The 27,429-nt window shown below is 37.8% G+C and overlaps 1 protein-coding gene across 14 annotated transcripts in view; it reads right to left on the bottom strand.

Annotated features, from left to right (window-relative positions):
• The window catches only part of PARD3 (par-3 family cell polarity regulator), a 443,013-nt gene that overhangs the window by 227,209 nt on the left and 188,375 nt on the right, over positions 1-27,429 (bottom strand). For 10 of the 14 annotated variants that reach the window (XM_030229752.2, XM_030229789.2, XM_030229783.2 and 7 more), the window contains one exon: positions 24,094-24,225. The exons of the other annotated variants lie outside the window; for them this stretch is intronic. In XM_030229752.2, coding sequence (XP_030085612.2) covers positions 24,094-24,225 — 132 coding nt within the window. The remainder of the gene's footprint in view (positions 1-24,093; positions 24,226-27,429) is intronic. 14 annotated transcript variants of the gene reach the window in all.

The following is a 27,429-nucleotide window of genomic DNA, read 5'->3' as shown; positions in this document are numbered from 1 at the left end:
TAAAACTCCAAAAAAAATGACAGTGGAAACATGAAATTGGGACACGCTTTCCCTGCAGAAAACCAAGTGTACCTGCCTCCACCTATAAGTTTAGAGATCTAAAAGACTTCTGCAGAGATGTATTATAGATAAGTCACACCGTTTCCCCTTGATATTGAGACAAAGGAAAGGAGACAACTCTGTATTAATCACTCCACATTTTCCCTGTACCACTCCTGAATATATTATTATTCACCTCACATTTTCAAAGGCCGTGATTTTCTTCTGAGGATTTTTTTTCAAAGATACAAAAAGCATTTCTTATTTAGCAACTTGAATTTGTCATTAGGCAATTTTCAAACAGGTCTCATAGCTCTTTTATCCTTATTCATTTCTTTTCTTTTTTTTTTAATCTGAAATGGTCCCTTGCTGCTTGATTTGCTGATCTGTATCAGCATGCAAGGATTTTGCAAGCTTCAGCCAAGTACAGAACAGTTCAATCCCCTGAAGCACTGAACGTAAGAGTCAATTTAGAAGCAAGGTAAAAGTATAGCACTCTCTTCCCTGTCACACAAAACATCATTTTACTCACACAGGCATCTTAATAACAAAATTCAATTCTGGATATTTTTCTCAGCATGGTTCAGGACCATTCAGAAATTACATCAGAAAGCACACTGAAGACTTAGCTTTTTATAAATTTTATTAAAATATCTGTTTTGCAATAAGGCAAAAGTCTATTACATTGGTGGGAGTTTAAACTTAGGACATACTCTTTGAGTTCTGTCTCCTTTAGAAAATGCAACTTCGAAAGCTTTTGGTTTTGTGTTACTAACAATCCCCCTGTTAGTTTTGCCAAAAAAACCATAAAAATCATGGAATGGCTTTGTTTGAAATGGTCCTTTAAGTTAATCAAGTTAAAATCCTCTGCCATGGGCAGGAACACCTTTCACTAGACCAGGCTGCTCAGAGTCCCATCCAGCCTGGCCTTAGGCACTTCCAGGTATGTGGCATCCACTTCTCTGGATGTTCCAGTGCCTCACCACTCTGGCAGTAAAGAATTTCCTTCTAATATCTGACCTAACACCTTTCAGTTGGAAGCAATTTCCCCTTCTCCTACACTTCATGCCTTTGTAAAAAGTCCCTCTCCAGCTTTACTGTGAGCCCCCTTTAAGTGGTAAGGGGGTGCTTGAAGGTTTCCCCAGAGCCTTCTCTTCTCCAGGCTAAACAGCCCCAGCCCTCTGGGCCTGTCTTCACAGCAGAGGTGCTCCAGCTCTCTGGTCATCTTCACAGCCTCCTCTGGACTTGTCCCATCAGCTCTGGATCCTTCTTATGATGTGAGGCCCCAGAGCTGATGCAGTCTCCAGATGGGATCTCAGCAGAGCAGAGGGGAAATATCACTTCCCTCTCACTGCTGCCCACGGTGCTTTGGATGCAGCTCAGGCCTTCTGGGCTGCAAATGCACATTTCCAGGTCATGGCCACCTCCTCCTTAACCAACACCCCAAGTCCTTCTCCTCAGGGCTGCTCTCAAGTCACTCTTCACCCAGCCTGCACTTGCCCTTGCTGAACTTCATGAGGTTTGCATGTGCCTGGCACCTTTCAAGCCTTACCAGTTCCCTCCTGATGGCATCCCTTCCCTCCAGAGTGTCAACCCCACCACAAGGCCTGGTGTCATCAGCAAACTTAATGAGGATGCCCTCAATTCCACTGATATTAAAATATCTTATCATCTTGTTTAAAGAAAAATCCACATTCAGACAGTGGACTTATCACTGCCTAAATTTACAGTGGCACTATTTCTGTTTAGACAGTGACTTATCTCAACTTCTCATTTGCTAGGATTTGGCAACATATAGCTTTGGTGTATGACTTTTTAGATTTATATTCATACTGATTAAAAGTAAAAAAACCTATGCATCTGTTTCAAAAGATCTTTTGTATAACACATCAGGTAGATGGACAAACATACCTGAGGTGAAGGAGCCCTAACATGCACATATCTTAATGTGAGGTCTTACTGTTCCAGCTCTTCCTTCCCTGAAAGAACAAAACCAGGCAAGGTTCTGGCCCCAAGTCCCAGAGAAGGAAGACCCAGAAGGGAGCACCAGCACTGTGATGGTGATGCAGGACACCTGGCCTTGATGCAGAGGACAAGGCACCCAACCCTGCTCTCAGCTCCTATGAAATTTTGAGTGACGAGATTTTACCATTTTGCAGTTTCATCTCTTACTTCTCTTTTGCTGAATTCACAGTTGCATTCCACATTTTTTTTCCAGCTCATTCCACTGAGAAACTCCATTAAAATTGCTTCAATTGAATTTCCCTGTTATGCTGTAAAATTTTCTTTTTTGGTCTTTTGCACAACATGAATTTTACCTTAGGCACCAAACAAATTCACCATTTTAATAACAGAAAATGCTATAGCATTTTTCATTGTCCTTTGCTCAATTTGTTTTGTTGAAATCAACATGAAAAACAATTTCAAACTTCTCAGGAAATGCTTCATTTACAAATGCTCCATTCCAAGTGCCTACAGGGTTACAATCTGGTCTATGACAATTTTATTCATTTTTTAATCAAAAGCATTAAATCAAATTTACAATAAATACTACTCAGTACTTCTGTAGTGCCTTCCAGCACAGTATGGCAAAAGCAGTTCATGGACAATAATGACTTCAGCTTCACTGCACCCACAGGAAGAAGATTAGGGGTTATTCTCCAAATTATTTATTCAAGGAAACTGAGGCAAAAAAAGATTTTTTTTTTCCCTATTTTTGAGGTTCATCTCCAGCTTTAAATGCTTTCAGTTTGGGGTGATGTCTCGGGGATAGACAGAGCCTTAGTTTAAGAAAAAATTAAATGTATTTACATGTACTCCTGAACTTAACCAAGAAGGCAGCACCACAGACTCCATCACCTCTTGGAGGATGGGGGGGGCAAGGCTGGGAACAGCTCCCTTGGAGCACTTTGGTCCTGGGCCTGCACCAGCACATGTAGATTGCTCACTGCCATGCAAAACCCTTACACATCACATGATGAAAACACAAAACTTCATCATCATCAACAGCCAAACTTCATCATCACCACCTCACTGAGCTATCCAGGGACCACCAAAGACAGCTTCTGGTAAAATGTACCAAAGAACAAAGTGTAGGACATCACACAACTGCTACAACCACAGCTCCAGAGGCTCTTTGCAGACTATCTGTCACAAAACAGAGGCCATTTCAAGAAATAACTCATTTATTACCATTTGTGGCAGCAGAAGAGATCCCAGCTCCTCAATAAAATTAGTTCTTTTTCAACTTCTTCCTAGAGATCTTCTTTCCATTTGCAATTCTTTCCCTTCCTATTTCACACCAAGTCAGAGCAGTTAGGACTGAATTGAGCATGTGTGATGGTGGTACAGTATTTCCAAGCAATTGTATTTCCTTCCTGCAGCCCATAATAACACCTCAGCCTGGCAGTTCATTATCCTGCAAGGCTAGCACAAACCACAGATGTGGGCTGTTGAAAGCAGCAGTCTCCTCTTCTCCCCTCCCCAGATGGTCATGTCTGGCACTGGATTCCTCTGTCCACCTTCTCCTTTCAGTTTATTCAAGCATTTGTATCATTACACAAAAGATCTAAATTAAAATTAATGTTTAATAAAAACAATTTTAATTGGTTACATTTCCCAGGCTGGTCCAGTTCAGTCTAATTAACAGCCTCATAAAAGCTTAGGCAGGCACAAGGGAGGAAGCAAAGCATGGCCAAGACTGCTTCTTTCAGCAGCAGAGATGACTGAAAATGTCTCTGCTGCTGTGGCCTCAGACTGTTTGAAAGGATACTGCTCATCTGCAGTCCCAAAACCTGCTCAAGGCACTCATCTCAGCATTCAGTAACTTGCACTATGTCCATCTCTCTTTTAATATCATCCCTCTTTTATTACCTTCTTCAAAACACTACCTATTTTCAACTAATCTAAATAATTGTGTCTTGTTCACTGAACTCACTACATCAGCAACTCCCCCTCTTTCAAAATGAGCAGGCTTTCCAGGAATAAATCCCTCTTGCCCTTGCACACTGCTGACCTGTTTTCCATCATTTGTTTTTTTCCCTGCAAGTTTCTAATCTGCAGCAGAACTTTATCACCATATAAGCAGTTACTGAACTAAAATTCTACCATCTTCCTTAGAGGAGACCAAATGAAGACAGAGGCACAACTGTGCTTTTAAATTCTATTTCTTGAATGTATTAAAAGTTAAGATGCATGAACAGAAAGGGAAAAAAAACACATCTTGTGGTCAAATTCCTCTCCATCCATCCTACCCCAAAAAAGGTGAAAATAAAGAAGTCATAGACACATTAGAGAAGCATGTACCTGAGAGCTTCTCATCAGTCATAGCACTTTATGCAGAGATGTCTACATAAACACTTTTTAAATAAACAGTAGCGTTTGGGCAAGCAAAATTCAGTAAGGAACCAGAAAAACATTTGTTGATTAGGATTAAAAAAGCATAGACACTGCTAAATGCCAAAAGTATAAACACTGTTAAACCCCACATTTAAACATTCTGATTTTGACACAAGGTTTTCTTAGTTTTCACTCAATCAGTCACAAACTAGCTAAAGCCAGGTTGAAGGTTTCAAAATGTACAGGAACTTGCCAATTTCCCATAAAATCACATTTGAATCCCAGATGAGCTGATCAATGAAGGTAGTCCAGTCTAAGACCTCCTGAAAAAAAATGTTTATTTTACTTTAACTCTTCACAGCTATTTTCTGTGCCTGGAAAACAAAATAGTTTTATGAAACCAGATGGAATCAAGTCCTATTACCTTCCTGAAGCTTTTTTCTTCAAACTATGAAAGGAAAGCTTGAAGAAACCTGAAGAACAAGCAAAAGCTGGGATTTCAGTACAAAGTCACTTTAGAAATCAAGCTGCACTGAGAGCTTCTCTCTCTACATCCCTGGGCAAGATCTTTGGCCATTTCCACTTTCCAGTGTCACAGAACACAGAATTTCAGACAATCCAGCTGGGCTAGCCCAGCACCTTGCTGTGGCCAGCTCTGGCTCGTGCAGAGGGCAGTGCAAGGACAATACTGATCTACCAGTACTGACTAGATGGGAAACAGAAAATTATCTGCTTTATCTTTACAGGACTAGAAGAGTGAACCAGAGAGTGGACCTCTGAGACAAGGTAAAGGCCATGATATCTTATATTAAAACTGATTTACTATAAAGGCAAAACCAATTTAGAAAAAAAATTAGAAAATTCTGTGACAAAGGCTCAAAGGCTCCTCACTGAAATTAATAAAGCTCATGGTGTTCTCATAAGATTATATTATTTGAAGAAAAAACAGGGAGAAACAAAACAGATTAGTTCTAAACTGATGAATTTTCATTTACTATAATCAGCAGGTTACTGACTCTTCTTTTTTGTGGTCTATCCTCATCTATTTACAGGCTCACAATGATTCCTTAGTATTACTGCTTAGAGTCTTTTTGCAGTTTAATTAAAATAAAAACAAACAAAAAATTTAAATATCTGGCACACGTGTATTCCTAACAGTAGAAGAATAAGTTAAACACAAAGTGATGAAATTTGCCAGTAAAATAAAACTTATGTTTAAAACAATCTTTTAAAACATGATCAGTGAGTTTTTTGAGGCTTCACTACATTACACTGATGGTCTGAGAATCCTGGTGACTGAGGAAATTGAAACATGAATAAAAGCAAGATAAAGAATTCTGAGAAATGCAATCTAGCTTAAGCTTCAAAGGGAAGAATCTTGAAAAAAGTAGCACCTCTCAAAAACAAAAAACAATAAGCCACCAAAAAATCAGCAAAAAAAACCATACATTAAATAACTAGTCTGTGATGATAATACTGAGGTATATTTAATATATCTGGTTTTAACTGCAGCATGAAATAATTTTGCATCAAATTTAGCTCCAAAAGTATTTTCAAACAGCAATTCCCTTTAGTCTTTTGCCCTCTTGGGCTAGTATGGATGAATATTAATGTAATAAGTACTTCTTTATACTGTAGATTAATAAAACAAAAGAAAATGGGCAACAGTATGACATCAAATATTAATGAAGAAAATGAGTCAAAAAGCATAAGTAGCAGTGAAAACAACAGATTACTGGAAAGATTACATTACTTCTCTGTCTTATTTACCAGTTCCACAACAACACTGGAGAAAGCAGATATGGAGTGGGCCAATGATGCAAAATATAGGCAACTAACCCACAGTCCAATTGTATGGAAAAGTACTATATTTTATTTGTTTTAAACTAATTTCTGGTCTGCCTGACCTACACATAGCATAGAGTCTGAAATGCCTGAAGTGGAGAAGACAACTGCATTTCCACTTGTATGTCTTTTTGGACATGACTAGAAAATAGTTCTCTTTATGGTGGAAAAATCATGTAGGAAAAAAGGATTTAGAAACCCAGCAAATTTCCAGAGAGCAAAGTGTGCAACCTGTGGATGTGGAGGGGAACAGAGATACCAATGCTCATCCACTGTTAGCCTGGACACACAAGAAGGACAGACAGAGAGGGGACTTCTGCTGATTTGTAGCAAGGATGAAGGAACACCCCTCCACCTTTATGAAAAACCAAAACAAAACAAAACAAAAAACCAACTGCATCTTCCCACCCACCAGAGACCACTGTGAACATCAGGCAGAGCAAAGCACAGGTGCACACACAAGAACCACCCATCCAGTTGTGCATATGCTGCAGCTAACAGAGTTAAACATGGGAAAGTTGGAAGCTTTTTGTCTGTGCAGTTCAGGTAATCTAAATAGTAGCTGAGTATAAGGGAGCTTCCTGCCAAAATGAGGTAGTAAAGAAGAACAAAGGATGTATTTATAAACCTGCCTTTCTCTATAAGAAAATCCTATAGGAAATACACAAATATTGAGCTGCTATATTCTACACAGGTAAAAAAGAAGGATTAAATGCTGGATAGGGAAAAAGATAAGAACAGAACTTCCATGTGGTACAAATCCATAGCTGGATTTGTAGCTGGAAGAAAAAAGGTAAAATGAGGCTAAATATCAGGAAAAAATCCTTAATGGAGTGATATATCAGATTTCGAAAGTCTCCCAAGGGAAGAAGCAGAATCCCCACTGCTCAACACATGTAAAAGCAGCATGGACAAAGAACTACAAGATAGGCTACAGGGAATAACTCAATACATAGCAAGAGGATGGCTCAGATGACCTAATAATATAACAGGATTTAAAATGAGTAGATAATTCTATTATCATTAACCACATTCACAGTAGTACAAGCTAAAACACTGTTGCTATGGCAATCAATCCTTATGCATCGTTGCAGAAAATGACTGAGATACAAGGGATGGAAATGAATTGAACCAGCCCTTCCCATTCTCAATTAATTCAACACACCAGTCAGCTGGGAAACCACCTAAGACTAAAGTTTACATCGAGCTTCCCACAAGCCTTTTAAAATATACAGTAAAGTAGAGCTGAGCGTCTGGCATTCAAATGTAGGTTATCCTTAGATTTACACAGTCAGTTAAAATTCAAGGGAAGAGCAAGGCTCCAGTTCAGAGGGGATGCTTCTGGAAACTGATGGATTGCTCTCATCATTGCATTTGGAATGCTTAATACTACTTGAATTCTCTCAGCCCAAAGTAAACTGGCATTATGGAAAGACCAATGCATGCATGGTTTTGTTCTCATGGTATTACAGCTCCATCTCATGAGAATATGAGACAACTTGCTTTCCATGTAAGGCAAGAAAAAAACCACCAGAGGTGACTGGCACTTTCTAACAGACCATAGTACTGAAAGCAGCCTGCTTCTTCTTCTTGCTTTATACTCACAACTGAAAACACACAAATTTTTAAGAGTCAAGCCACAGGATAGCAAATAATCAGCAGTCTCTTGATTACATATTATCAACTCTAAATCAACTCCATGTTTTTACAGAGTAGTAAAAACATGCACATCTCTCAGTACACTGGGACACAGATCCCAGTTTTGCTCACTCAGCTTTTCTCTTTACTTACAGTAACAGAATATTTGTCAGGAAATCGGGAATTTAAACTTGACAGTAATAAAATCCTTAGAGCTGGGGAAAATTTTGGTATTCAAATTTGTAAATATGCAATTTAAGTAATTTCTAGTACCACTCAAATACAGTTTGAATCTCTACTAGTAAATATGGAAATACCACAATGTTTTTTAATGACAACTGATAATTAAAAATAAGCACTAACAGTCCTCTTCCTCTAATACAAGAAAAAGTTTACAGCAAGACACAACAAGAATTGAGTAGGAATGAAAGCTCAAATAGCTAGAGGGAAAACCACCATGCCCTTCCAGTTCTGGAACACAGTAAAAGGTGGTTACAGTGATTTTAGGAAAAGCTAGAGGCGTATGCAGACAGAAGAGAAGACATCTAATTCTGCTCCTTGGAAACTCTCAGCAACACTTCCTTTCAAAAAAAAGTTTCTCAGGTAAACAAAGTATTAGTTTTTTTGGTCTTGTGATAATTTACAGTATTGTTAATAATGCAAAGCAGCCCACACAAAGAGAGGGGGCACTACAGATTATAAGAGCCACGTATTCAAAAAGGAACATGTTTTTACCTGCTAATGCTGGTATTTAATGTAATCCTTACTCAGTGTTTTGTGCAACACTACACAAAATATTCATTAGAAACCAAGAGGGGGGAAAGATCAAAAGAGAAGCAAGTCCATATTCTGGTCTGAAAATCAACTAAGAGCAAGCAGATATACCAAGAGGTAAATACAAACTCAAAAATTTTCAATTACAAATATTTGAAAGAGGCTAAAAAGAAACTACCATGCTTTTAAAAAGCCACTAAATTTGACCCTCATGAATGTATTATATTTTAAATGAAAGGCAAAATACACAAGTCAAGAAAAAGATCAGAGCAGCAGTGGAGTTTTCAATACTCACAAACACATACAGAAGCAAAACATTTGATAAATGTGCTATACAGTTACCCTTGTACATTAAACATTTATTTACACAATGTAATCTTTTGTAAAAAAATTATCAGAGATAATCAGAGAAAATTACTCAAGTACTATCAGAACATTTTTGAAATGCTAGAACATGCCTGAATTTGTGAGACATTTATTCAATTGATGAAGATACATCATTTTTATTGAAAACAGCCCATGACACACTGCATGTATATTTTGTTTCTATTTTCATAAATTTCATTAGTATTTTTCTTGGAATTTAAACAAAAACCTTCGCGCTCGTGTGAGCTTCAAGTCATTAGTGCGAGAACTTCAGCCAATGTTTCATGAGAAAATTACTGAATTATGTCTGTTTATGATTATAACACAGATTTCTCAAGAAAATTGTTCCCTCCTGGGCATTAAAAACTAAATGAGTATGAAAGACTAGAATGTGTTGAATGTGATCAAGCTAGCTTTTCCCGCCAAAATGCTTCAATTTAATCCAAAAGTAATTTTTTAAAACTTAAACAAAGTCTAACAAGTTATTTCACTTCCAAAAATGACATGCATTTACTAAGAGACTCAATATAAAGAGATCATTAAAAAAAGTCAAAATGTCAAGGCCAAGAATTTTATTATGCAACTGCTGTAAATAATTTCTTTTTTTTTTTAATATAAGTTCATGGATGACTCAAAAAGAGCATGTGTGAGAAAGAGAAAGCAATCCCAGTGCAACTGAGAAATTAAACTGAAAATTAAAGCGAGGAGCCAAAAAACAGACACACAGATGGTAAAAACTGGCAAAAATTAAACGTAAAAATCATGCTCTTAAGTACCAACAGATGCAGTGACTTTAAAATATTACTCCTTGAGGATACACAAAGACAATAAGCCCAGATTGTGATTCCTGGGCCAGTCTACTGCTGCGCTCCAGTCCCAAAGTACACTGTACTGTATGGAGAAAAAATGATGTGTCAGGGACCGTGATATCTGCTCTGCCAGTCTACTAAAACAGAAGGGAGGCAAGTTAAACTATCCCACACTGTGAAATTAATGTCTTCAGGGGGGAAAAAAAATTAACTTTGTCACTGAGATTAGAGAGGTGACTTGCAGAATCCATTTACAGATTTATAATGCTGTAGAACTGAGCATGAACTGGTTATTTGAGCATTTCTGAAACATTCCTTCTTGAAATGATATTCAAGCTTCTTGCTCCAGATGCAAGCAGGACTGTGCTTCCCAGATTCTTTCCCAGATTCCAGATGTTAAACACTGACACACTAACAGCTTTGCTGACCCACAATCTTATTAAGGGTCCCCTAGATTTTAATCACCACAATTACCTAAAAGCTATCCTAGTTCAGACTACTGGCATTAAAAGAGGGAAACAAAAATAATCCAGGATTTGAAAATCAAGAAATTGATGTGTAAGAGCTATATGTTTGAAGTTCAGCCTTTCCTGAAAGATCTTCTTAGAATCTAAAATTGAATAATTATTATTATTACTTTAAAAACACATGATCTTTTCCAGATCACCAACTTTCCAAAAATACCAGTTTTCCAGATTGTAAAATGAATTCAGTTGATGCTGGCCTGAGTGACTGAACAAACCCAGCATCTTATGCCATCATTGTCATTTCAGGCTAGCTGTAGACATAACCTTAAAGACCACTGTTTTTTGCAAGGCTAAATAACAGAATCAAATTAAACAAAAAAACATTTATTTTCTACCTCTTCCAGTATGGAGAAGTTTACACTGGGCTTTTTCTTATCTTAAACAATTACTGATGCTATCAAGATAAGCACAAAATATAAGGAAAACTACTGAAAACTCAGCAACATGAATGCTTAAAAAAAAAAAAAGACATGAAAAAGCTTTGTCTGAAAGTTTTAGAAGCTATATACAGACACATGTAAACATAGAGATGCTCATATATATGTACATAAATGCATGTCATCAGTGACAACACTTTAAAATAGTGTTCCTAAAAATGAGCAGTTAATGAATTGCTCTGTATTTGCAGTATGCAAACAAGTATGGACCTGTACTTCATTTAACTCTAATGTTTATATTGATGAGCTGTAACAAAGCTGAACTATAAAAATGAGCGTGAAGGTTTGCTGTGCTCTAACTGGCAAACAAGGAAAACATCACAAATCAAATGAACTTTATCTCTGTAGAGTCTCCTGGCCGAGATGACCCAGAGAGGTCCCACTTCCCACCAGAACACCCAGCTACAGCAGCTGCATTGCTGAAACAGCCCCAGGGGCAGTTTCGAAGTGACTCCCACCACCCAGAACAGTCTCAGCTGCACTCAGCAGAGGCAAGCACGGCTCTGGTTTCACCCAAGCCTTCTGAGATTTGGCTTTGGAGTCAGACAAGTCAAAGCATGCCTGACATCAAGGTTCTCAAAGCCCCAGGGAGGGCACAACTCTTGAACTGCGCCTCCTTTTATCTGACGTGCACAAAGTGCCTCAAACACGAAGAGCCATAAAATTAAACAGTCATTGAGGAGCTGTGTTGCAATGGTGTAGGTAGATATGTGGGTTCACACTGACTATAATATATCAACTTTTTTTTCCCCTACGTATTTCCCAGCCTACATCCCAGTATTTTCTGCTGTCCTCTGACACACCAGTATGGAGCTGAAGTGCCTCCTACCCAATTTCAGTTTTTCAGTAAGACTGACGTTTGTTAATTTAGAGAAAAAAACTGTCAGAGTTCTTGAGCTAGATTAATTTCCATAATGCTACAATACCCACTATCCTACTGAAATATAATATTATGTCTCTTGTGTGGAAAACAGTTTTAAAGACCTTCAAGTCACCAGAAAAATCCATCAGTTCTGATGAGAGGATGAGTTAAAAGAGTTTTTTCATGATGAGAAAGCTATTTATAGTGCTAAAGTGTAACTACAAGGAAGAACTACTGATGGGCTTGCTTTATGAAGTCTGTGCTTTGTTTTAACAATTATTGACTAGAAAACTGAGATAAATATAAATGTCATGACAGAATACTCAATGCAACTTGCAATAATTTTAAACAGAGATGCTCACAGATATGGCCGCTTTCTTTTGGAACATTTAATTTAGTCTGTGCTTTGGATAAATGAGTGGAAATTATAAGCAATCATGAGTTCCAACACATTGGGAAAGTAAAGATTTTTGAAGACAAATGAGGGTACCACAAAAGGAAGAGGAAATGAGGATTTGAAACAAAGTGACTGAACACTGGCTTCCTGCCTAGTATTTTGAAGGAACAGTAAGAGAACCAGAGGTTTTGATCATACTGGGTGTCTCACTCCTCACGTGTTTATTTCATAGTCTGTAAAAATGCCTGCAGTACACAAACCAAAGGATAAATTTTTTTTTCTCTCATTTCAGCAATTATTTTATATGTATACTGCCCTCATTTTTAAACTGTGAAAACAAGTAATATTTTCAATGGCAAATTAAAATAATAGCCAACTGATTTTTCTCAAATTCATGAATAGTCAACTCTTGGCTGGAAAAAGCAGCATAAAAAATTTCAATCCAAATGAAGTTGAAGTAACCACATGCAGATGGCATGAAAGTAATACCTTAATATGGAATCTGGGCAACAATTCTTATTCTTAAAATATCACATTCAAGAGATCAAAATGACAAGTAGTATGTTTTTGAAAAGTAAAATCTTTACAACAGTTTATTACAGAAACTCTTTTGTTAATCCAGTCAATTGCTTCTTCAAGGAAACACTAGTTGTGCTGTATTTGCTTTAATTCTGTGTATTCTGAATATGGAACCTCCCTCATCCAGAGTAACTGCATCAGTTTCACATTGGTGTTCTTTCCTTGGCACAGGGATTCAGCAAAAAACTCACCGGTGCCACAAGGCAGCTGGCATTTAGTTCTTGGGTCTTCTGAAATTATTTTTAATTATTTATTAAATCAGATCAAATTAAACTATTTACAAAAAAAGAGAGTTTTTTTTTCTTTCTCTGACATATATAGAAGTAAATAACTTCTTCATACAGCCCCATTTTCTAACCAACTTATTTTCTTTTGTCCCTGCTCGCCCCTTCCCTGGCCCTGGCCAGGAAGTTGACCATTTTATATGCAACTTCAAGTAGCTTCAAGATCAATTTAGAATGGACTTATCTTTAAATCAGCCACTGAATGAACTGGTGGGGATGGCCTATTATCTTCTTTTCTCACCCAGTTATACTGAGGAAATAAATTAAGATCTTATGGTATCTCACATCAACCAGGTCATATTACGTAATTCCACTCACTCAGCTGCTGCACTCTCTAAATCATGCTGTGTCGCTTCATGAGAATCATGACATTTCTCAAAGTATCCTATAAATTACAGTAACCACTTAATACAGCCAGAGAGTACTACATTCAATAATGAAATGCTCATACTTAAGCAATAAAATCAAGATTAAATTTAAAACCCAAAATAAAACAAAAACCCAGACAAATTACTTCCACATAACTCAATTATTAACTCTAAGTTACACAGTATCATTCCCATTTACAGCAAAGTGCAACCATGTCATTAAAATGACCTGTCCACACAGGATTTTAAGGAGTAAGCACCATTCCTATTTCCATTAATGGAAGGTAAAATAACTATGACTTCCACAACAGAAAGGATAAACTTGGCCCTTTTCTGAAAGCACCCTCCTCACAATAAGTGATGAAAAAAATCATAGAAACAAAAAATATAAAAATCATCCTGCTATTATTCAATAAATTAGATAAAGATATGTTTCCCATTCATATAAAATCTTTCTTTTTCCCTTGCCCAAAATAACCACTTTGTCTTTATTTCTGTTCTGCTTGGAGTTAACTGACTGGCGGGTGTCAGCAGTGATTTACCTGAACCTCCTCAAAAAACTCTAAGGAGAAGCCAAGAGCTCTCATACCCATGTTTCCAATCCAGAAAAGTCTATTTTAGTGTAGGAAGTGCTTTTATTTTAGTGAAGGAAGGACTAAAACTTACATTACAAATTATTAATATAAATATTACTTTAAAATAAGTAACATAAGCCATTTAGAAGAAAAATTGTACCAGCAAGAAAATCAGAGCATTAAAAATAATAAATAAAGGCAATTATTTTCCTATTTAAGGTCAAGAAAATTCTACAGCATGAATTAGGTTAACTAAAAATTAGGCTAATGTGAAGTTTAAGCTAAGACCAGTCTGGCTTCTAATGCAGACTTACAAAAGCTTGATTTGACAACAAAACCAAGCAAATTGTGGACCTTGGGTTTTCTTATAAATTGAAAGGAACAAGAAAATAATTCACTGAAGGTGACAGAGCACTGGAAAAGGCTGCCCAGAGGGTTTGTGGAGTTTCTTTCCCCAGAGATATTCAAAACCTGACTGGATATGATTGTGTGCAGCCTGCTCAAGGTGAACTTGCTTTAGCAGGTGCTTGGACTACATGGTCCACAGAGGTCCCTTCCAAGCCCCATGGTTAGGTGAAAAATACCCAAACCTACAGCACCTGGGATAGCCTTCTGATTTTGAATGGTGTCTTTCTGATAGATCATAGAAAAAAACAGCAGCAAGACTGCACAAAATAAAACAGGAAAGGGATTTAGGGAATGGAGTGTAGAGATGGCACCTCTTTCCTTCCAAGGAATTGGCTCCTGCCCCATAGCAAACTGTATTACAAATCATTAATAGCACATACAGAGGAAGAAGAGAAAGGTAGAGCAGAGAAAATAAGAATACAAACTGAAAGGGGAAAAAAGGTAAAATACCAGTACCATGTACTACCAGTACCACCTTCTGAAATAAAAATGCAAAATTTCTTTTTAAGCCTCGAAGACACAAGCAATCAGATATTTACACTTTGGTTAAAAGGCTAGAATGCAGAACGAGCATAATGTGAATTTTAAATTAAGAATACTTTACCAGGAAGGGCAAGGGAGAATCCTCTATAGACACAATTAACAGAATTGCTTTAATACACTTAAAAGTTTTAACCTTTGTGGTCTTTGAAGTGAACAGTGGAACTGCATCTATTTCAGGTTTGCACCGAAGGGCTGTACTGCCCTGAAAAGTTTTACGGTGCTGTAAACTAATGAAATAAATTATCTTAATTTGGTTAGATCTATTTTCATTAACTGTATTACCCACTGAGGGAATGAGGACAAATTTTAATTTTACTAATGTATTTCAGTTGTGCACTACTGTGGCACTCTGTAATTGAGGCTCCTGCTCAGTGCTGCTCACTGGACCATCTCAGGGCCACCTCTCCCCTGTTTCCCAGGCAGGGAGGGCTGTGCAGCAGGGAAGCTGTGACCATCACCACCCCAAGCTGGCCTGAATGGGACTAACTCCTGCCACATTCCCATCAGGACTGCTGCAGACACAGCACAGTAGCACCAACAAGCACATTGTGAAAACAGAAAGCATTTTTGTTACAAACAAGTCATGGGGATATATTATATACACCTGGAGTAGAAAGTAAACATATGAGAAGACAGACCTTTTTCACAGCATGAAGAAAGAAAAAAAAGAAGAAAAAAAACACTGGACACATCCTTTGACAAAAAGCTTTTCCAGGGTCATTAATGGATTTTCAGATGTCATTATTTGACCTGCTGCCTGAGACAGACAGAAGTCAAAAAAGAATGAGATAGTATTGTTCCACAAAATATTTAGGAAAGAGTCAAAAAACTAACAGCAATAATTAATCTAAAGCTTCCTACAGGATCTCTCTGCAATTTTATAGAGCATTTTTTATACTGCTGGTACATTCATTACCATAAATTATCATAACAACAGCTTGGTCCAAAAGGGCAAAAAAATAGCAGTCTATGGTTACTAGCAAGTCAGAAAACACTTTTCATATGTGACAACACTTTCCAAAAAGTTTCTGCAAAACAGAGTGGGTATTATAGCAGACAGTAGCAGAGACAGAGTTGTGCTATCTCACTCCACTCAGTGCTTGTCAGGCTGCACCTGCAGAACTGTGCTGAGTTCTGGCTGCCACAGCCCATCAAAGACAAGGGTGCACTGGAGAAGGTTCAGAGGAGGCCCATGAAGATGATTAAAGGGCTAGAAAGCACACACTGTGAAGAAGCACTGAAGAAGTTAAGTCTTTTCTGCCTGGAGAAGGCTCAGGGGGACCTCACCACATTATTTCAGTACTTAAATGGTGGCTACAGAGAGGACAGAGGCTTTCTGTTCACAAACAGAACAGACAATGAGAAGACAAGGGGCTACAGGTACAAGTTGCTTCAGGCAAGATTTCATCTTAATCCAGAAAGATTTGGTGGTGGTGTTTTTTTGGTTTGGTTTAGTTCAAGATTTTTGGGGGTATTTTAATAATCAGAAGATTATAATTATAGAATTACCAGAAGAACCTCCCTAAGAACATCATGATACATCCCCCATCACTGGAGGTGGTCAGACAGGACTGGACAGGTACCAGGTAATCTCACCTAGGCTCTCCTTCCCACAAAAGGTAGGACCAGGTGACCAGGTATCTTCCAATATAGGCTGCTGATTCTTTACATTTCAGACCATCTATCATCTGCCTGCTCATACTTAAACATCTTTGAGAGTGAAACTGTTTGAGTGTGAGGATATACACACCTGAATATGACACTTCTTTTTCTATGATAATTAAAAACCACGAGTATTTTTGTTAAATTGCCATTTCTGCCTTTGGTTTGACTTTTTTTTTTTTAAATGTGGACACATATGGAGTTACATTCTGCCACTGAATTCATATCTACACAGCAGCATATAACTGAAAGTAGACTGTAGCCCCCAACTGCCTCACCTATTTAATACACAGTATGAAATGACATATTATTTTTGAAAGGAGAACAAGATAGATGCCAGCATGAAACAGTGTTTATAAAAGCATCACCACTACAGCTGTCCCCAAGCAATAAAGCTGTTTATTCCAACCTCCTACCTCATATAAACTGAAATGCTCAGCACTGAAAAACAACTTCAAATCTGTTCATGACTCCAAGACAAATAAGAAAAGTCTTTTCTCTCCAAAGTATACAATTATGGTCATGTCCAGAAATGGCCATTTTCTATGAAAGTGCACGGACTTATAAACTCCACATTAATATTTTCTTGACACTAATGCATACTGCATTGGTTGTATCTTGAAATTTGATTCTATCTCTGTACATACTGGTGCATTCAGCAAAAATATAAGTCTTTTCTTAAAGGCTTCTTTGTTTCTGTGGTTATACACAAGCATTCAGAGAATATTCAACATTTATCTGAATTAACATATTCACATCTAAGGTTTATACAGGAAATCACAGATATTCTTTTGAGTTCAGGAGACATAAAACCTCTTCAATGGGTGTAGGAATACAAAAAAATCAGAAAAAAGATCAAGATAGGACTTAAAAATCAAATTCATTTAAAATATGGAATTATTATTAGATTTAGAAATCTGGATCTCAATCAAGTCAGATCCAAAGTCAGATTTATACCTGGAACAGACCTGTGATTCTGATTCTCAGCACAGAAAAACATGCTAAAAATTTTAACCTTCAAAGCAGAAACCATAAATACAGGATTGGAGAACATACATGACCATCATTAAGGGCTTGTTTCCCCTTCCCTGCCTCTTTTTAAGCATTCTGACATGTAACAGAACCAGCTCCAGCAGTTCCCAGTTTGGGACATGTCTGTGGGACCTGGGCCCTTCACCAGCAGAGCCTCAGCTGCTGGAAGCAGCTCAGCATGTCCAGCCTGGGAGTGACAGCTGAGCTCATGCACACCTCAGCCTGGGGCAGATCCACACTCCAGTGGCAAACAACAGGAGTTTGGACAGTTTTTTTAAATACCTACATTATAATCACTGAAATACAGGTTTCACATTTTGGAGTGCACTACGCATAGCATTTTTTCCTATCTAATAAAAACAACAGAAGGAGAACACTGAAACAAATCTAGAGAATAATTACTTAATTGTGGTCCCATACAGATCAGTGATACCCCAATATCACAACAGTCTTATGGGAAGTCAAATACTATTAGAAATTGCATACAAATTTTGACCATATTATATATACAAAATATTCCAAGGGGTGATTAGTCAAAGAAAAAATGAGAAAAATATAAGGAAAACATTATTAAACATTTATTTAGTAACAGCTCCAAGATGTCAGGGTGCTATTCTGGCAGCCAGATAGGGCATTTGGCTGCCTCAGACCACTGCCCTTACTGAGTTGTAATTGTCCCTCTTTATGCTGAGTGGAGGCTGAGAAGCCAGCACTTGATAGCTTACATTTCATCCAAGCATTTGAGCTCCTGTGCTGAAATAGTTCACATCTTGCCAATATAAAGAAATAAAGGAGCACTCAATACCTAATTACCTGTGCAGCACCAGCGAAGAGAAAACACTCTTTGGCCAAAACAAGATTTCCATCATCTTCACAGTACAAAATCCAGAAGAAACAACTGCTGCAGCTGTCTGGGTGTTGACAGCCCTATCAGAGTGAAGCCAGTGTGATCACAGGGCCAAGAACCCATCTCAAGTAGTAAAAATCCTTTACATACAAGTGGATATGGGACTGGGATACCTTGAACTCCTGCAGGGGCACCTTGAGGTCTGCCAACCAACTCTTTAATTAACACAAACCTTAAGTAAATCCTCCACCAGTGCACTGATCACTTCAACCTGCCCCTGGTTACAACTATGCCCAAGTACTCAATATTAAATCATGTGCCAAGCCAGAAACCAGCCCATGCCATTTGGTTACATTGAGTCCTCCCATGATCAGCCTCAGTGTTCTTGCCTAGTTTCACAAATGCTGGGCAGACTCATGCTTACACACACACACACATTGCCTGCATTTCATATGGGACCTCCACTGATGACCCCCCCAAAGAGACACCTCTCTGCACTATGCCCAGAGCTCTGAACATTTGCATTTCTCTATTTTTGTGACAGATATCCTTTATATGGAGTATGATAAGCTTTAAACTATCTTTGTATTTTACAATGTATATGCTGCCATGGTTCCATGTTCATTAGGGTTGTTATCATGAGAGACTAATTATGAAGTGCATGGTCCTTGGAGAGACAAGAAAGCAATAGACTCTATCCTGGCCCTTTACATAGTAATGGATAGCCAGTTAAAAATGATTCCTATAACTGAAGCCTAGCTATTCCTTTTTCCAAATCTTAAAGCCCGACTCATTATCATGACAATAATTTTTACTGCAGTTTCAACCTCTACATGTGATGAGTTCGAGGTAAGAGCCTCCACCCCCAAGCCTCCCCCATCTTCAGGCCATGAAACAGAATTCACAGACCCTTCCATTAGAGTCACAATAAAAGATAAAACCTAGGGGAAAAAAAGCCAAAATACACCTGTCAGACAAGGAGAAGCACAAAAAAGGTACACTAGTGAAAACAAAACCATATAGATTAGCCATAGCACTATGAAACATTTAGAAATAAACAAAACAAATGAGCGGCATTGTTGCCTTCTTTCTTAAAGCATGAAATAGAAATAGGTTTTCCATTGTTACATGAAAATTTGACAAAGCCACATTAAATTAGTGGTTTAAATTCACCAACCTATCCTCTGAAGCTTTCATTATTTTTTTCAACTGACAGTGCTAAAATGTATTAATTTATAGTATCCAAATATCTGAAGAGAGCATATTCAATCATATTAAAAGCAGGCCTTATTTTGCTGAAAATACAAGCTGAAGGCAGGTACTTTACAGCTGGAGATACAAGACCCATATGCTACTGCCACGTTACCCTGCTGCACAGGAACCAGAGAAACTGAACCAGATTACTATGGACAGATGTCATGAACAAAAATAATTTAGGCAAGTGTTTCACATAGCACATTTCTGCTCAAGAAGACAGCAGTAGTAACCAGCTTCTCTTGCCATTTCAGAATGTATTTGAGTTGCTTTAGTCTGGCTTTTGCTGGATACCAGAAAGCTACTCAGGAATCAGACATGTTCTTCAGTAATAACTATAAAATTTAACTCCATCTCCTACTTTGTTTTCATGCACCAATAAATATAGACAAACACCAAATACATGAATGTATAAAAATATATATGTATCTGTATGTATATAGACTGACATATAGTTTTAACTGCACTAAACTATAATTACATAAAGTTTTACCCACACTAAACTTGTTGCATTTGCAAATCTGATCAACTGCTTCATACTTAAGTGAGGCTTTTTTATGATTTCCTCTCCTGCTGACCCTGCACCCATTCCCAACCAGCTGAGCACGGAATTCATGGTCTCTTGTTTGCTGTCACTTCCAATATTTGACTAATGAAACAAAAATGAGCATGTGAGAGAAAGTTTCTGTGTACCTAAACTTAAGGAACTGGTGAAAACTTTAACTCTTTCACGCATTCCCTTTCATGTCTCCTTGGTATGAAACAGCATGAGGCCAGATTTGATCAGGGCCCAAGCAAGTCTGGAGGTGAACTGAGGGAAGAAAGAGTTCTCAAATAAAAGTGACATTACCACATACATGAATAAATTTCAGAGAAAATAAGATTTTTCAACTATTCTTTAAAGTTTGGTAGCTGTGGGGAAAAGGGAGGTGTTGCGGAGACAAAGAGTAAAAACCAGCTTTTTCTATTATATTTCTGAATCAAATTAAAGATTGCACTCTTTTTTTTTCCCTAGTACTTGACAATCTGTAAAAAATAATTAATTGAGTGAAAGAGTAAAAAACACAATGATAGAGTCACAGAATGGTTTGAGCTGGAAGGGACCTTAAAGATCACCTATAGCTCCACTCCCCCACCCCCCCTCCATGGACAGGTACACCTTTCACTGGACCAGGTTGCTCAGAGCCCCACTCAACCTGGCCTTGATGGGATGGGGCATCCACAACTTCTTAGAGCAACTAGTTTCAGTGCCTCACCACCCTCCTAATGAAAAATTGCTTTCTTATATCTAATCTAAATCTCTTCTCTGTCAGTTGAAAACCATACCCCTTTGTCCTATCACTACATGCTCTTGTAAAAAGTCCCTTAAAAACCCCTACCTTTCTAACAGTATTCTGAAACTGAATTTGCATTTTTGGCTCCATAGTGGTGAAATTATTCTTTGGTACAGAGTTTCACATAATTTATCTCCTGGGCTTGAGAAATATCAGAAGTTACTGAGAAACACATGGGTCATTTGCCCCGTGGACAACCAGAGAGCTCTGGAACTAACTGGGAACAATTGCTAGGCAGACATAGCTAACCAGCACATACAAGCAGAAGACCTTAAAGGACTTGTAAACCAGACAATCTTTTCCATTAATTTGATGTATCACTCTAATTTACTAGAGCCCAAGTAAAACTCCACAAACACGAGCAACAGCAATTACTGCCAGAAATTTTAACGGGTCTCATACATTCCTCCATTTTTAGGCACAAACACCCAGAAAAGTTTACAGAACTACTTCTCTAACACCTACTTGAAAATATCCAATTCTATGCCCTTATTAATGCCTGCTACAGTGGTTTATAATGGTTTCCCAGAAACAATGTCTCTTGTTCCATCTTCAGAATGAGCTGTGATGCTACAGAATTACAGTTTGCTCCCTAGTGCAGTTTATAGGAAATGAGGTACTGTCCACACAAAAATAATTGTACTTCTTTGGCACATCACACTTTCAAAAAGTAATTCCAGTGAATATTCATTTATGCTAGATGGTGACAAAGATCATCCTGGAATTCTTTCTTGCCTCATATTCAAAAGAAAGAGATGAGGCCAGCTTTGAGAGAAGTAATTTGAGCCCATACAGAAGAGCCTTCATACAACAAAAAGTCTCTGGGGTCTGCAAGATGAACTGAATGTTTTCCACTACCTTCTCTGAAGAGCCATAAAGGCATGTTAGGGCAGGACTATGAATACCCCTGGTATCTGGGGGTAATGGGTTCTGCCCTACAGGTTTCTTGGCACTGTTGCTGCCTTACCCTTGATGCCAGACCTGCTGTCTGCTACTCTTTATGCACGTCCTGGCAGGGTGCACAGAGCACTCCAGCCCCTCGACAGCTCTGCCAAGCACACAGGAACACAACTGAAGTTGCTAAATTAATTGATCATGCCAGATTGCAACGTTGTTGCTTGAGCTTCCCCTTATCAGAAGTGAAGGTTTAACCAGTGGGAAATAACATCCCACAGTGGATACTGAAGAAGATATTAAAAATGCCAAAATGTGTGGAAGAATATCTCTGTCTGCAGCTACTCCATCCCCTACCAGGCTCCTCCCTTCTTCCCTATAGTGCATCCCACTTTCCCAATAGACTTTATCCTCCTGTATGTATCCTGCTAAAAAGATTTCAGTCTAACCAATTGTCCTGCTCTATGAAACTGCAAAAGGATGGTGATCTTCCAGGTACATGCAGAATCATTAACATATTCAAAGAATAAACCATCTCTCTTGATAAAAACATCAGTACAAACAAACAAAAACAAAAAGCAGAAAACTTGCTCTAAAGAAACATCATATTTACAATTTCAAACTGCAAACAGTTAACTCTGCTAACAAATATGCTTCCAGTCTACCATTACTGGCAAATTATTTACCTAATTGGTGAACAAATTGCACTAGTTAAGCTGTTCAGAGACTAAAATCAACACAAAGCTTAATATGAAACATCATATATTAAAATTTCACGTAGCAAACATTTTACAAGATGATCACCATTAAGGTTTCTAATCCAACTTCTTTTGCTGAGACAACAGTTTCATTAAGTGCCACAGTGCGAATCTAACAATGCATGGAAACACGCCTTGACAACATCAAACAAGCAGAACTGACACAGGAGATGCCTTCAAATCTGGGCACTGACTTTCCCTTTCAAGACAGGCTGATTCAGAGACAGCAGCTCACTTCATCCAACCTAACACTGTATCTTCTTGGAGGAAAACAGCAATGGAAGGAACGCTGGCATCAAATGTGCAGAGGAAAGAATAGAAAGACCAAAGACAGAATTTTTCTCATGGAATATATAATAACTTTGCAGGTAATTACAAGGCACAAAAATAGTTAATAACTCACATTTGGGAGGAGGTTGAGAGGATTTTTTAATACTCTGTGATATTATTTACGCTCAGTTTAAACTAAGAATGGGTTTGAACAAAGAATGTTTGGAGTATGCTATGATTTGGCAATGGCAAACTTCAAATATCAGTAAGGGATATGTGGGTGCAGATCAGGCCTAGGACACCAGGGATTGGATTATAAACCTTCCCCTCCATTCACATGGTACAGTGTAACAAAGCCTGGGCTGTGTCAAATAGCAATTTTCATTTTGAAGCTCTTCTGAATTAAAGCAAATTTTGGGTTTATGTCCTATTGCTATAAAATAGAAAATTTATACATTGTTGTTCAATGCAAAAATTCAGTATTTTCATGGCACATTGCATAAAGAAAAAAAACGAGGCAATAATGCTACATATGCATTACCCTACATGTGAGCTTGCTGCAGTATTTCCAATTTCCATATTAAAGATGCATTTTCTGTATACATCTGAAGACACCTCTTTGAAAATTTCAGACGTATACAAAGACATGTAGTGACTGTTTGGTAATTTGAATTTCAGACCTTTAAACCTCTGTGACTACCAGCTTATTAACAAATTAAGAAATAAAAAAATTGATTAAAAACAACCACAAATTGGAACTACTAAGTGTCTCAAAAAAGACTAAGAAAAAAACCAATATAAATATAGACTAAACAAATATAATACTGTCTTAAAATTTATAATTAATAAGTTTTATGGTGTTAAAAATAACAAGCATTTAAAGGTGCAGTACCAAAACTGACCCACATTACGTAGTATCATTGTTGGATTTCAATGGCTTAGAGTGCTTATCAAAATAATACTAATTAAAATAACCTGTTGGTATCAGTTGGGAAGAACAGTAGCACTCCATATACTACAAGAATGTATTTATAAACTCAAAAATGAAATTATTTTCAGGTGTCCATTTCAGTCTTAATGCAGCTTTTTTTGAAGCAGAAGGTATCCCATACAAATGTAGTCAGCATACTGCTGGAGCTTCTATCATGCTTAAAGAGCCTCAGTCAGGTAAGAATACACTTCTTTGTAATAGCTTGGAGTAGCACAAAGATTAGATTGATAAAGTAATATATATATATACACATATATATTACCTGTTCTTGCCTCTCCAGCCACTTGTCCACCATGGGATGACTGGCACTTAACGATGAACGAGCATTGTCTCTCTGAAACTGGTTAGACCAGCTACTAGTATCTCGTGGTAGGCTTCTGTAGTTTTCATCTTTCTAGTTTAAAAGAAACAAAAAAGGGTCTTATAAAAAACAACCAGTCCTTGCACATTAACAATGCAGCTGGTTATAAAATGAATACAAAAGGAAGACTAGACCCAAGGACAGCGCAATGGCTCGGCCACTCAAGGGCAAGAGCTCCTGTTCCTTAATGCCAGGGACACCCAAATAAAGCCTAGGTGGAGTTGGAGATCTTCCACCCACTCATGCTTCCCTTCCTCTTTTTCCAACTTCAAACCTCTAGTGCACAGATTCCCAAGCACATACTCAGCAAGGCTTTCAGAGCATCACTCTCCTCAGTTCATTCTCAATGAGAGCAAATGCACCAAATGAGTGCACTCAGTGACCACTATGGCACTAGATAATTTCCCCAAGTCTCTGTATGTAATCAATTTTACAATCAAAGCAGTCTCACTGCTCCAGGTACTGTCCTTAAAACCCGAACAGCATGCTGTAGAGTTCAAAACTTGAATTTATTATTTCACATAATAATGCTTTGCCTGGTTTGCCTGAAGGTACAAGTACAGTCACATTTGTAGAACAGCAGCAGATGGAGATTGTGCTGACAGAGATACACACTGATCCTACTGAGACTGATAATTTTTCTCTTTCTTTTTAATTGATGAATTTGTCTGCACATCTTTCCTACAAGCTGTACAAATTCTTCAGCTTCTAAAGGTTATTAGTCCTTACCCAGTCTGATCACTAAAAGCCAACAAAAGCACAGAGGCAGATTCTTAATGATGGGGAGTTACCTTTAGCCTGAAGTCAGTGTTACTGATTGCTTACATAGCTTAGTTCCTTCCAACTGAAATAATACATGGAGCTAAAATTCTGCTTAGCTTTTCAAAAGAAAATTATAAATATACTATAGTACATATAAGTATACTTCCTTCAGAAGCTGAGTATTTTTTCCAGTCAATGTTTGTCTATCTTCATGCCAAATCAGATAATTCAGAGAGAGTATCTATTTTTAAAACAGGACTGTAGTCCTACATATTTTGCAATATTACTTTTTGGAATCTCAAAACCCTCTAAAATAATAAACAAACAGCAATGCACATTTGCAGCCAAAAGTTATTATTTTATTTATAGCAGAGAGCAGATTTTTGACCCCCTCTTAAATCAATACTTCATTTCATCAGTATGAGTATTTCCTTTCCCTATTTGCCATACTGATATTTTTTTGGCTTGGAACAATACTAGTCCAATATTCTAGATGCAGCACCCTACAGCTGTCCTTCACAACTTTACAATTCCCTTACAATTGTCCTTCACAACATTATTTCTTGTATATATTTGACAAACTTTGCTAAGAAATTCAGGTCTTGTTATAACTGTGAAATAGAGCAGTTTTCAAAAGCTTCCTGTGCAAGACCAATCTTTTCCCAGGCATACTAAACCAAAGCTTTCTTAATTGATGAGAACTTCTTTTCTTGAAAGATGTTGTAGTATAAGATAAAGTCTTCCATTTCGAGACATTGAAGCTTCAATTCATCCAACACAAGATAACCTTGTAAAAATATGTTTGCACAGGTAACCAGCTTAACAAATAACCATCATAAATTATTTTACCCTGCCACAAATGAGCAAAAGCTTTGTGCCTTTCAGTAACTGAAAACAACCCAGTATTGCAGTTCTGGTTAACCACACAGCAAACTAGAAACTTGCTCTGTGTCTTCTTAGAAAGGGGAAGTCAGCTTTGTACAGCAAATGCCATAAAAGCCAAGGAATGGTGTATACAAATTGATTTTTTCCTGTTGCTTCTCTTATTCAATGCTTCTCTTCAGGTGACAGGGGCAGCACAGCTCCTATATAAGCCAAAACAACAATTTCTCTTGTTCAAAGTAGTGGGCAGGTATAACAACAGAATCAGAATCTGACAAAGAAATAACAACAAATCATTTAATGCACTAAACCACCCATACAGTTGGTGCATGCATTATTGTCACCTAACAATAACCCACTACCTGGCAGACATCACCTAGTCTGAATGAACAGAAATTTCTTCCTATGAAACAAGATGTTTTCTGTATTTCTGTACTTTATAGAGAATTCCATTTTTTATTGATTCCTGCTTACAGTGTTCAACACAAACTTCTTAAGAAGACATTTTTATTTATAGAACACAAAGACCTCTCTCCACACAGCATCCATTATGCCTGCACAGGACCATTTCACAAGAGTAAGAGAGAAGGAAAGATGCTCATCTAGGGAAGTGTTGTTCTTCAATTATTCAATCACCAGGTCTCAGAATCACAATGAACAGTCACATTACACAAAGCTTATATTGGAAATTTGTGCTGTAAAAAATCTCAAGCATCACAACACTCAATGTAAATGAAATTACCTAAGCTAAGAGAGTTAAATTAGGCCTCTGTCTTGTGTATCTATACTAATGTCAAGAATTTTGCTAAAAGTTTACACGTAATGTTATCTGTGCTGACAGAAGAGTACATTCATCCCACCTACCAAAATATTTCTGCTTGTAACCCACTTCTGTAGAAGATTGCCTCTCTCCTGCTAAGACTTAAATCAGCTTATTTTACACAGAAGACATCCAAGTCACTCAGCAATTTTTTGTGACAGCAGAAGTAAAAGCCAGAATGGCACAGAGATGTGGTTTCTGTAAGTCTTTTTGTTTCTCAGCACTTTCACCTCTCACCTTTCTTCAGAGGCTCCAAATAGTGCTATTATCAGATTGGAACAAAATACCAGTGCTGCAATCACAGACACAGTCATGCTGGTGTTAGCCAAATAGTGAAATATTAGAAGATCCACCAGCCCCAGACAAGCCCTCCACTCCTTTCTTTCTCCCTGCTTTCTGGCAAACAGCTCTCCCTGCACCCACGAGTGGCAGCATTGGGACAAGCACCAAGCTAGAGGAGGAGCAGAGGGATCAGCACCCAGCACTGCCACACACCATCCTTCTCACAGACACCTACACCACACAGCCTTAAGGTGCTCCTGGCTACCTGTAACCCCACATTGGCAGGGGTTTCCATTACTGCCAGAGCTAATTCAGAGATAGCTGTGCTAACAAACCACAGAGGCACAGGTGAGAAACATCGCTGCAGCTTGGACATTGGGATTTACTGAGCCAGCTGTGATGCTGCTATTTAAAATATATATTGTTTGGGATTCTTTTGTGTAAAATATTCAATTGCTAATCCAGAAAGCTGCACTTATCTTCAGCATCTT

Source organism: Serinus canaria, chromosome 2 (assembly GCF_022539315.1).
Source record: "Serinus canaria isolate serCan28SL12 chromosome 2, serCan2020, whole genome shotgun sequence".
Taxonomy (NCBI): domain Eukaryota; kingdom Metazoa; phylum Chordata; class Aves; order Passeriformes; family Fringillidae; genus Serinus; species Serinus canaria.
This window is presented reverse-complemented; position numbering and strand designations above follow the sequence as displayed.